Source organism: Myotis myotis, unplaced genomic scaffold, assembly GCF_014108235.1.
Source record: "Myotis myotis isolate mMyoMyo1 unplaced genomic scaffold, mMyoMyo1.p scaffold_m19_p_3, whole genome shotgun sequence".
In the NCBI taxonomy this organism is placed as follows: Eukaryota; Metazoa; Chordata; class Mammalia; order Chiroptera; family Vespertilionidae; genus Myotis; species Myotis myotis.
In genome coordinates this window covers 22,592,720-22,604,933 of record NW_023416335.1, presented here as the reverse complement: position 1 = coordinate 22,604,933, position 12,214 = coordinate 22,592,720, and the positions used below count along the sequence as shown (strand labels likewise).

Here is a 12,214-nt window from a genome sequence, read left to right as displayed (position 1 = left end):
GAAAATTACAACAACATGATATGAAAACAACAAAAACATGATATAAAAACAACAGTGATGCAAACAATGACTGATGAAGTGATTAAACTTATTCTATCTCCCTGTACACCACATTGATTGAAAACACTTCCAGAGTGCTTGACTAATTTCCCTTGTGATGAACTACTTAGAACTTTAACTGTAACATCACATGCTCTTCAAACTCGCGAGAAAGCAACATATAACTGACCATGTGCAAAAACGGGTTCAGGTAAGGATATGCCTAATTGTCTAGAGCAGTGATGGCGAACTTTTTGAGCTCGGCGTATCAGCATTTTGAAAAACCCTAACTTAATTCTGGTGCCATGTCACATATAGAAATTTTTTGATATTTGCAACCATAGTAAAACAAAGATTTATATTTTTGATATTTGTCTTATATATTTAAATGCCACTTAACAAAGAAAAATCAACCAAAAAAATGAGTTCGCGTGTCACCTCTGACACGTGTGTCATAGGTTCACCATCACTGGTCTAGAGTTTGTCCTTGTGATTTATCAATAGTCATCACAAATGCTGGCATCACGGGAAACTGTCGTTGAATCAATTTAAATGGGAGGCCAGTGTCAGATGGGGACAAATCAATTCTTGGAATCAGAACAGCCTCTCCCTCTGAAGATCCTGTTAATACTTCAGCTTCGATAACGTTAGGTTGTAATCTTTTGATAATAAATCTGGTACCATTACAAAGACCCCATTTATTATTGAGATTTCTCAATAGCATGATGATTGCACCCACTTTCCATTTTAATTTATGACATGGCATTCCCAAAGGAGTAATACTATTAAGAAATTTGATGAGAAAATTTTCCTTGTCAGCATCATCTGTGGAATCAATGGAATCATCACTCAAATATGTGTGAAAATCTCCATCGAATATATCCAAAATTTCTTCATTTAATTTTTGAACATGCTCATTTTTTGGACAAAGAATTGTACGTTTAGATATATGTTTAATATTATCTATAGCAGTGGTTCTCAACCTTGGCTGCACGTTAGAATCACCTGGGAATCTTTTTAAAATGCTGATTCCTTGGCCTCATCCTCCGGAAATGGCTTCTGTGTTATGGGGTGGGGCCACAACACTAGTAACAAAGAAACAGTATTTAAACTTCATTGTGGGGAGACGTTATAGTGTTTTGGACAGGTTCAAGCCTTGGACTGACTAATTGCCAAGTGCAAGTCCCAGCTTGGAGGGCAGGGCCCTCCCAGCACAATTATAGCCAACAGCTGTAGTTGTAAGCTTGAACCTATGGTCTGAACACATGGCCCCACGTGCCTGAGTGATGTAGGCTTGATAGAGTTCAGGTGCATGTAGTTGAGTAGGATTGAAGCCCAGGAGAATGTTGTAAACATCTTGGTCACACCCTTACTTTGCCTAGTAGCATCTGTTATAAAATAAAGGCATGGCTGTGAGCATGGTTGCTGTCTCTCAGAGAAGCAGCGTCTCACTGAGACCCGGCTTTCATTCTCTTGTCTGTCTTTTCTAAGCCTTTCAGCCGCTCCCACTCAGGTTCAACCTGGCCATGCTGGCGCACGGCACACTTTAGAAAGATCTGCCTCCATGCTCTGAGGGCGGGTTCCTGCCTCAAACCCCGCCCTTACAGGAAATAGCTTGGGGGTGGGCTCAGCCATTGCCAAGACAACCCCTGCAGGACTGACTTCCTTCCACTTGGTCGCAGCGGTTCTTCTGGACATGATGAACACCACCCATGGTTTTTATATAAGTAGATTCTTTTAGGACATCAATATATAACATACTTATGTAGCTATACTAACTGCATATTTTTTACAAGAACATCCCATTCTATTATCTAATTTTATTATCCACTAGAGGTCCAGGGCATGAAATTCATGCATGGGAAGGGGGGAGCAGCCTATACCATCTCCAATTCAGGACCCCTGGGGACCCTGGATATTGGGCCTAAACCAGCAGTCGGACATCCTTCTCACAATCCTGCCTAATCGCTCACCTGCCTGCCTTCCTGGTCACCCCTAAATGCCCCCCTGCCACCCTGATTGCTCCTCACTATCTCTGCATGCCAGCCTGGTAGCTCCTAACTCCCCCCACCCCCTGCTAGCCTGATCTCTTCTTACTGTACCCCTGCCATCCTGGTCACCCCCAACTGCCCAACTCTGCTGGCCTGTTTGCCCCCAACTGCCCACCCCCACTAGCCTAGTTGCCCCTCACTGTCCCCATCCTGCTGGCCTGGTTGCCCCCAACTGCCTTCCCCTGCCAGCCTGGTTGCCCCATGCAGCCTGCTGTCCAGTTGTTTGGTCGTCCCTCACTAACCCCCCTGCCAGCCTGGTCATAGGCAGCCATCTAGTGAGGATGTGAGGGTTAATTTGCATACTACCTCTTTATTATAAAAGATTGTACAGATGTATATGTATCAGAATTTCTGTCTTCCTACATTTTTGCTCTATGAAATATATGTCACTAAGGTATATATACATAAGTACACAACAAAGCTGGTTTAAATTATTCTTAAATCTAAATTTTAAGTTACAAATTTTCTCTCATCTAATAAGAAGTATAATGCATTAACTTACTTGATGAAGAATATAGGGAAAGGCAAAATATAATTGATTTGGGAGCAGAATAGTTATTTTGGAAATGATGAGTAAAAATTTATGTTTTGGTTGTAACCAGGAATAAATGAAATCTTAAAATTTTTCACATTTTAATTGTAAATCATTATGAATGTATACATGTGTATAATATATTCTTTTCAGTTGATCTTGTGGAAATACTAGAAGCCCAGTGCACAAATTCGTGCATGGGTGGGGTACATTCGGCCCACCCCAGTGGGGACCAATCAGGGATGGGGCCAGACAGGGTGTCTAATGCTGGTAGCTATAGCTTTCCTCCAGCTGGATCTAATTATACTTTAAGGATGGTTAAAAGAAAACCTACAACAGAAGTGTTTTGCATTTCACAAGCCATGAGATAGTTATGCGTTGTTTGCAAATGTATATCAAGATGAATGATGACCCTTTAATGATTTTTATGTTCTTCCTGGGGCACTACCCTTAGTTTTCCAATATGATCTTCATGTCTGTTTGTTTAAAAGTTTTTCTGTTTTTGAATTTGCCTACCCTTTGCTGTTGCTCCTGGTAGCCTGTGGGTCCTCTTAGCTGCCCCATTTAAAGAGATATTGAAAGCTCATCTAATTTGCAAGGCACTGCAATTTCACAAAATCCCCATCCAGCCTCTCTATACTCCTCAGCAAAGGGCCGCCATCCCGTTAATGCTTAGGTTGCATTTTTGGCTAACTTGGAAGGTATTCTGGGGCTGTGGGACATAGAGGGAGAATTCCACACCTTGGCTGCAGTATTAGCAGAGCCCTCTGGAGACTCTGGTCAGGGTCAAAAGGGACTGATAATTATTTTCTTGTGCTTACACTAAATGTACATGCACCAGGGAGCCAGGCAGTAATATAGAGGTGTTGGAGGCTGACTATGGGAGGGGCCACCCAGGGGGAGGGGCCTCAGGTGGTTGGCAGCTGTCCCCGCCCCCTATCAGGGTGTTGGGGGCCAATCGGGGGCTGGGTTGGCCGGGGAGGGAGGCAATTGGGGCCTGGATCAGGCTGGTTGGCTGCCACAGTGCGTGGCATAGCCACCAGTTGTTCTGGTTGTTCTGGTTCCACAGTAATGGTTGCTGGGCTTTTATATATATAGATTTGTCATACATAATAAAATCTTATTACATTACTAATATTAATTTTAAAAATTAGGAATAAAATTATAAATGAAGAATTGTTATCCCAAATTCTCACATAAAATTCAGACATTTAAAAAACTTTGTAGCCCTAACCTGTTTGACTCAGTGGATAGAGCGTCAGCCTGCGGACTGAAGGGTCCCGGGTTCGATTCCAGTGAAGGGCATGTGCCTTGGTTGCGGGCACATCCCCAGTGGGGGGTGTGCAGGAGGTAGCTAATCGATGTTTCTCTCTCATCGATGTTTCTAGCTCTCTATCCCTCCCCCTTCCTCTCTGTAAAAAATCAATAAAAAATATATTAAAAAACAAAACAAAAAAAAAACCTTTGTAATAAGTTTGCTTTTATAAAATTCACTTTGCAAAAATTTCCCAAATTATTGCATAAACTGTCTTTAATTTTTAACTCTCTATTATTTCTAAATAATCTACCACAGACTGTATAAGTGAGGAATTGCACAGGGAACAAGAACCACCGAGAATGGTTTTATCCACCAAAAATGGCTTAAACAGGATATGGATTAAGCCATTCTTTTGTCATGCAAAAAATTGTCCATTAGAGATGTCATGGGGTTTCATCATATCATCAATGATCCAGACTCAGTCTAGTTTTTCAGCTATAGATCCTTTTCTGGTAAAGTGATACTCTTCCTTATGTTTTCAAGATGATTAATGGAACTCCAACTATCTTCACATTTCAAGAAGGATTATTGTAAGAGCAAATGGGAGGAAAGGGTGCACCAAGGTGATACTTTATCAAATAGACATCTACTTCAGCCGTTTGAAATCATGCTACTGTTTATCATTAAAAAAAATACATGATAATGTTGAAGAAGTTTCTGTTTCAAGGTAGAGAGATAGAGAGGCTGGATAGAAATTTTGGAAGGTCTTAGCCAAGCGGTGGCCGCAAAATGTTGGCTTCATGTATATTATATCTTGCTTTTAGCAAAAGATGATCAAGCTAGCTGCATATTAGTGTTCAAAAACTTTTATGTGTTCTGCAAATTAGAATATCATTTTTTACATACTAATATGTAAATGTTCATTTGGATTTGAATGAACACTTTGTCACAAGAAATTTCAAAATTCCTTTTATCAACAAAAAAAATAGCAAGAAGTATTGAATCCTATACATATTATTTTTATTCTCGGACATTATAAAGCTATATATGAATTTTTTTTTCAATAAATATAGCCAACTCTCCATATCCACAGTTTCTCATCTGTGGATTCAATTAACAGTGGATTGAAAATATTTTTGATCCACGGGTGAGAAACCACAGATGTGGAGGGCTGAAGGTATGTATTGTTCTATGCCATTTTGCATAAGGAACTTGAGAATCCATGGATTTTAGAACTAATTTTTCCATGGATACCAAGAACTGACTGTAGTTAAGTTTTGGGGGAGTCAAAAGTTATACTCTAATTTTCAACTGCAAGTGAATCAGCACCATTACCCCTGAGTTGTTCAAGGATCAACTATATTGTTCTTACAATATGAGCTTAGTGTTATTACCTTTTATCCTAGTTTATAAAGAACTGGATATAACATACTATTTTTGATGTAAAATATGCATGAACATAAGATATATTTCTATTTGTATGTGTCTTATTTAATATGTTTCAAGAATGTTTCATAATTTTCAGCAATAAGTCTTTCAACTCCTTGATTAAGTTTATTCCTTAGTATTTTATTATTTTTGATGCTATTGAAAAAGGGACTGTTTACTTAATTTCCTTTTTAAATTGTGCAGCATTGATATACAGAAATGCAACTGGTTATTATGTTACATAATAATTAAAAAACAATGCACACGCCTTAAAAATACTTCATTGCTAAAAAATGCTAGCCATCATTTGAGTCTTTAACAAGTCATAATCTTTTTTATAGTAAAGGGTCTTGTCTTGGTGTTGATGGCTGCTGACTGATAAGGATGATCATTTTTGAATGTTCAGGTGGCTGTGACAATTTCTTAAAATAAGACAATAAAGATTGCTTCACCAATTGACTCTTCCTTTCATGAACAATTTTTCTGTGTTACTTGATAGCATTTTACCAACAGAACTTCTTTTAAAATTGGAGTCAATCTTCCAAAGCACTGCACTGCTTTATCTGCTAAGTTTACATAATATTCTAAATTCTTTGTTGTCATTTCAACAGTCTTCACATCTTCACCAGGAATAGATTTCATTCCAACAGACCAACTTCTTTGTACATTCATAAGAAGCAACTCCTGATCCATTAAAGTTTTATCATGAGATGGTAGCAACCCAGTCATATCTTCAGGCTCCACTTCTAATTCTAGTTCTCCTGCTATTTCCACCACACTTGCCGGTGCCTCCTCCACTGAGGTATTGAACCTCTCAGTCATCCATGGCCGTTGGAATCAACTTCTTTTAAACTCCTGATAATGTTGATATTTTGACCTCTTTCCATGAATCACAAATGTTCTTAATGACATTTAGAATGGTGAATCGTTTCCAAAAGGTTTTCAATGTACTTTGCTGAAACCCATCAGAGGAATCACTATTATAACAGCGATAGTCTTTCAAAATGTATTCCTTAAATAATAAGATGATCTGTGGGCTACAAAATGGATGTTGTATTAGCAAGCATGAAACACACACACACACACACACACACACACACACACACACACACACACACAATCTCATTGTTCATCTTCATCAGAGGTCTTGGGTGCGCAGTAATATTTTAAAATCTTTTCTGTCCTAGCCAGTTTGGCTAAGTGGATAGAGCCTCAGCCTGCAAGGACTGAAGGGTCCCTGGTTCAATTCCAGTCAAGGGCACATGTCTCAGTTGCAGGCTCAATTCAAAAGAAATATTTTCTTCTGAGCAGTGAGTCACAACAGGGGCCTTAAAAGATTCAGTAAACCATGTTATAAATAGATGTGCTGTCATCAGGCTTCATTGTTCCATTTATAGAGCAAAGGAAGAGTATAGTTAACATGACTCTTAAGGGCCCCAAGATTTTTGGGACAAAAATCTTGGGGCCTCCAATAGAGGCCATTGTAGGGTGATTAATTTGTCAAATTCAAAAATTGTGTGTCTCAGGGAATAGGGAGACTTGAGGAGAGGGAGTGAGATAAGGAAACAGCCAGTCTGGTGGAGTGGTCAGAACACACACAACATTTATTGATTACATGTGCCATCTTACATGGTCATGGTTCATGGTACCTCAAAACAATTGCAATGGAACATCGTAGGCACTGATCACAGATCACTATAACAAAAATAATAATGGAAAGGTATGAAATATTGTGAAAGTCACCAAAAAGTGACACAGAGACAAAAAGTGAGCAAATGCTATTGGAAAAATGGTGCCAATAGTCTGGCTTAACGCAGGGTTACCACAAACCTTCAGTATATATATATATATATATATATACAGATTCTGTAAAGTGCAATAAAGTGAAGCACAAGAAAATGAGGTATGCCTGTATTGTATTTTTCATCATTTTTATTGCTTTTTAAAATTGCTATATCTTTGTTGATATTCTCATTTTGTTCATGTCAGTTTTCTAATTTCCTTCTATTCTTTTTCTTTTTTTTTCAATCCTCACTTAAGGATATTTTTTCCATTGATTTTTTAGAGAGTAGAAGAAAGAGGAAAAGACAGAAATATCGATGTGAGAGAAACACATTGATTGGTTGCCTCCTGCAGGCGCCCTCACCAGGGTCCGGCCAGAAAGGATCCTGCAATCAAGGTACCTGATTTGACCTGTATGGAACCCAGGACCCTTCAATCCACAGGCCAATGCTCTATCCACTGAACAAAACTGGCTAGGGCTAATTTCCTTTCATTATCCAGTTTTCATTTATCTTCTTCAGCAGATGTAGTATAGTTATTTAAAAATAACATGCCATTTCACTTAAATGAGATATGCTTTTCTGTTTCTTTTTATTTCTTGTGATCTTTTAAATAAAACAATCACTTCCCCCATTGTTTTCAGGCTGGCTCTGGGCAGGGACAGTCCTGTACTAATTTGTTGGGTAGCTCTGACCCTTGGCATCAGCCTGTGGAGAAAGCTGTGGTCTGATAACTTTTGTAATATGCATCTTTCCAGGGCCTCTGTATGACTTTTTTGATTTCCCACATTTATGAATGCTTTAAATGTCTTATTATTCCAAATAGTCCCATGCAAGCATTTCTTTGGGGCTTTAAGTGATCTATTGTATGTCTCCACCAATAATCTCTTGCCCCAGGTGTCTTCAAAGTCTAAGTCTTCCTGAGCAGTGTCCATTGCATCTCTCCATTTGAGATTTAAATTAGGTAAACGAGACAAGTCCTCAGGAACTTCTCAGATGTAATATTGAAAATATGGTCTTTTCTGCTCCCTTCAGTGTAGGGAGGGAATTGGGAACTCAGCTTCTTCAAACCAAGACTATGCCAAAGGAGCGACACAAGATTGAACAAAAAAGCCACAAAGGTTTCTACCTTTTTGGCTTTCTCTTGATTGGGATTTGCTTGGTTGCTTTAGATCTTAGACTGCTTCCCTAGTTCCTATAGGTTTCCTTCCTTCCTATCTCCCTTCCTCCCTCTTTTTCTTCCTTCTTTTTAAAAAAATATCTCCAAGGGAAAACAACTTGGGACTTCCTAGTGCACTATTTTACTCTTCAGATTTTTTTTTCAAGATTAGGTAAAACCTGCTCATAAGTGTCACTGGTGTAGGGTACACATGATCATTTAAATCTTATATGTCTGGTCACTGATGGCCACTGGAATAATGCTGGCTTCAGTATTTGATTCTTTTGAGAAATCACATTGTCTCGCATTTTCTGAGCTTAAAAATAACTTTTACCTTATTTTCAGTAACAACGATGTGTTTATTTTAAAAGAATATATATATATTGTTTGTGTTACTCATCATTTTAGGCACTCCATACAAGAATGTCTCTACAGAAACCTACTATGCCTAAGTGACAAGAATAAGAAGATGTATTATATTTCTTGTCTCATAAAAATTAAAAAAATATATATGTTTAAGAGAGTTTGATCAAGAACAATTATTTTCATTATATTATTCTTATGTGGAGATAAATAATTTTTGCAGTTTTATAGATTCTTCCTTTGGATGGTGTTTCTCCCTAGCCTTCCTCCATGGTATAACAGAAGTAAACAGGCTAAATCAGAAAAAAAATAATTTCATTGCACAGAAACAATATCAATAATTCCTTCTCAACTTTCTAGTGTGACTCAAAGAATTTATTTAACAATTCTGAGAATTAGGTTTATCTTCTTCTGGACAACAGCTCTGATAATTATATATCTAACTTCTCTGCCTAAGTTCTAGTTAGTTGTTAAGAGATCATTCTAATAGAACAGATATGTTTTTAACTGAAGGAACACTAATCTCTATCCAGAGCTAGAACGTTTAGACTATTTCCACATCCACTCAAAATAACCTGACTATACTTGTCATCAGTATATTTCTTTCTAAGTCTTAGAGTTATGTGTTGCTATAATTATCAGACACTATCAATAATGTATTCCCCATGCTCAGTAATGTTTAGCAAAATCTATGTGAGCAGATTCTATTCACTCTCCGGCCTTAAAAATTAGTACATTATGGTCATACATATTTCAAGAGAAGAGAATCCCAAAGAAATATTGCCAATGTTATTTAGAAAACTTTTGTAAAAATAATATTTCCAATTATGTGTTATTTGGTTTATTATCAGTTACCCTAAGGCTTTCTATGAATGCAGTAAACATTATTTTTCATTTTTAAAGCATAGTCTTACTTAATATTACAAGTTTAAAGAAGTCTTAAAAAATATTGTAAATATTTTAAACTTTTGAACTTTATGCCCAGCTTTCCCTATCTCAATTAATTGTGCCGCAACCAAAAGAGTTAGACAAGCTAGAAACCTTGTTGTCATTGACCCATCTCTCTTTCCATCATATATATCACTAAACTTGGGTGGATTAAACTTTTTAACTATATCTCAAATACAACTACTGGTTTTCATCTAAAGTTTAATACCACTCAATTTCACTCTATGGTTATTTTCCTGGACTATTGTAATTACATTCTAATTTATCTCTCTACATTTTCTTCTGCCTTTCCATCTTCTTTTCCAAAACCTACTTTTATAGGCTTCCCATTTTCAATTAAATCTCTAAATAAAACCAATTGCTTATAGGTAATAGGCCAACTTTCTGATTGAGATCAGAAGGTCCTACACAAACCTACCATAACAATTTCAGTCTCATCACACTTAGGAATATTTTTTGGGGGTCTCTGTTTGTGTTTCTATATTTTTTACTGTAATATGAACAATAGAATTGTGTGTGTGTGTGTGTGTGTGTGTGTTCAGGGCCAAGCACATTGTAGAACTCAAATATTAATCAATCATTCAATAGCTGTTTTCTGTGTAACAACTACATTGCCCTTAATATTTTTCAAAGGTTCCATACTATTTCCAATGTAGGGTCATTTTAAATATTATTTCTTTTTCTACAAGTACCTTTCATTTCTATGCTTGATTAAAGTCTGTTCAATGTTAGTGCTCCATACTATTTCCCTGTATTTTTAATATAACTATTTTTTTCATTACACTAGTTATCACATGTTAATCTTTGATTTTATTTATTTCAGGTCTGTACCGTCCATCCCAGCAAAAGCAGGGAAGATGTTTTTAATGTTTTGTTTACTCTCAGATAATCAGAGTCTCATCTAGTGCTAAAAACATAGTAGCACTATAAATTACTCACTGATTCTTAGTATATTAATATTTATTCTTAAACCAATATCTCTTAATTAGATAACAAATATATATGCCATTTCAGTTGACTTATTTTGGCTTATTTCCTTTTTAGTTGTGCAGGAAACAGAAGTGTATAGATAATGACTTGGGCTATGACTGTACTCCACAAAAATGCCACAATCAAGGTGTAAGTACCAGTCTTATGACACACAAGAATAGGTATCACTGAGAGTGATCCTCGGAAAGCACACACACAGTTAAACACACACACACACACACACACACACACACGCGCACTCATGTATTCATAAGCCACATAAGAAAATTGGTCTTATCTGACTTAAGTATTATTTTAAAATTCTAGTTGTACACAAATAATTTGAACTATTTATATTTTTTCCTGTTTTCAGGTATGCAATAATAAAAAAAACTGCCACTGTAATCCCAAATATTTACCTCCAGATTGCCAAAGTGAAAAAGATTCATTTCCTGGCGGGAGTGTTGACAGTGGCAATTTTCTAGCTGTTGCAACAACACCAGCCCAAGCCCGTAATCTTGGTAAGTAATAAAAGCTAATTGAAAACACAAAACACATCTTAACTTATTTTAACTTATTAAATTAAAGAAATACATGCTGCTTTGTCTATAGATTTATATTTAGATTATGTCTGAACATCAAATAATAAATCATATATAGTTATGTTTTTTCTTTATTGATTAAGGTATCACATATGTGCCCTTATCCCCCCAATGCCCCTCCATCCGCCTACTCATGCCCTCACCCCCCTGGTGTCTGTGTCTATTGATTAGGCTTATATGCATGCATACACGTCCTTTGGTTGATCTCTCCCCCTTGCCGCTACCTTCCCCTACCTTCCCTCTGAGGTTTGACAGTCTATTTAACTTATGTTTTACTTACAGAGAGTAATGTAATAGCAGAGATAAAAACCAATCAGAGAATGGTGAAGCAAACTAGAGATTAGCAACAGCAGAAATTCATTACTTCTTGGGCCTACTGGGACAATAAAAGGAGGTGGCATTTCTGGAACCAGAATCTGAGCCATGTGGAATGACATAGAACTTTAGTCAAATCTATATATTAGTATGTAAATTACAAGGAGAGGTGCTGTCTGGCATGAGGTAGAGATATGGAGCATTCACAGCCATTATTAGTGATGTAGGAGAGGAAAGGGGATAAAAACCATGGATATTTTACTCTTCTGATACTCTAAATTGTATCCAGTGACTTCCATTGGCTAAATCTAACAAGAAGACAAAAAGTCAATGAACTGGGGGAATGTAGTTTCCTATAATTGTTTTTGTTCACTGCAGGAATGGACCTTGGAGCAAGCCAGCATATCCAATGATGCATAGGGCCAGACTTGATATAAAAACCTAAATTTGCATATAATTAAAGCAGGTTTTACCAGATTTTGTGCCAAAGGTAGTTTGTAACATTTCCACATTCATTTCATTGTTTAAGACCATGTGTAATAGATTATTAAATTATAACAATATAATATTTAAGCATTATCAAACTGTTTCCATTTTAGTAGTAACAATTAACTGGCAGTAGCTTATGTTGAAATCAATTGAAATTAATTGCTTCTGTTCATCCACACACATGCCATTTCCCCAGTGAGCAGAGGAGACCACTCTTTTGCTAGAATCTAGGTTGACCTTAGTGATATGATTAATCAATAAAATGTTCACAAGTGAGATT

At 37.0% G+C, this 12,214-nt stretch overlaps 1 protein-coding gene across 1 annotated transcript in view; it reads left to right on the top strand.

Moving 5' to 3' along the window:
* ADAM2 (ADAM metallopeptidase domain 2) overlaps positions 1 to 12,214 on the top strand; it is an 84,079-nt gene that overhangs the window by 63,958 nt on the left and 7,907 nt on the right. The window contains exons 17-19 of the mRNA XM_036297241.1: positions 10,604 to 10,678; positions 10,902 to 11,040; positions 11,909 to 11,911. Of these exons, the coding sequence (XP_036153134.1) occupies positions 10,604 to 10,678; positions 10,902 to 11,040; positions 11,909 to 11,911 (217 nt within the window). The remainder of the gene's footprint in view (positions 1 to 10,603; positions 10,679 to 10,901; positions 11,041 to 11,908; positions 11,912 to 12,214) is intronic.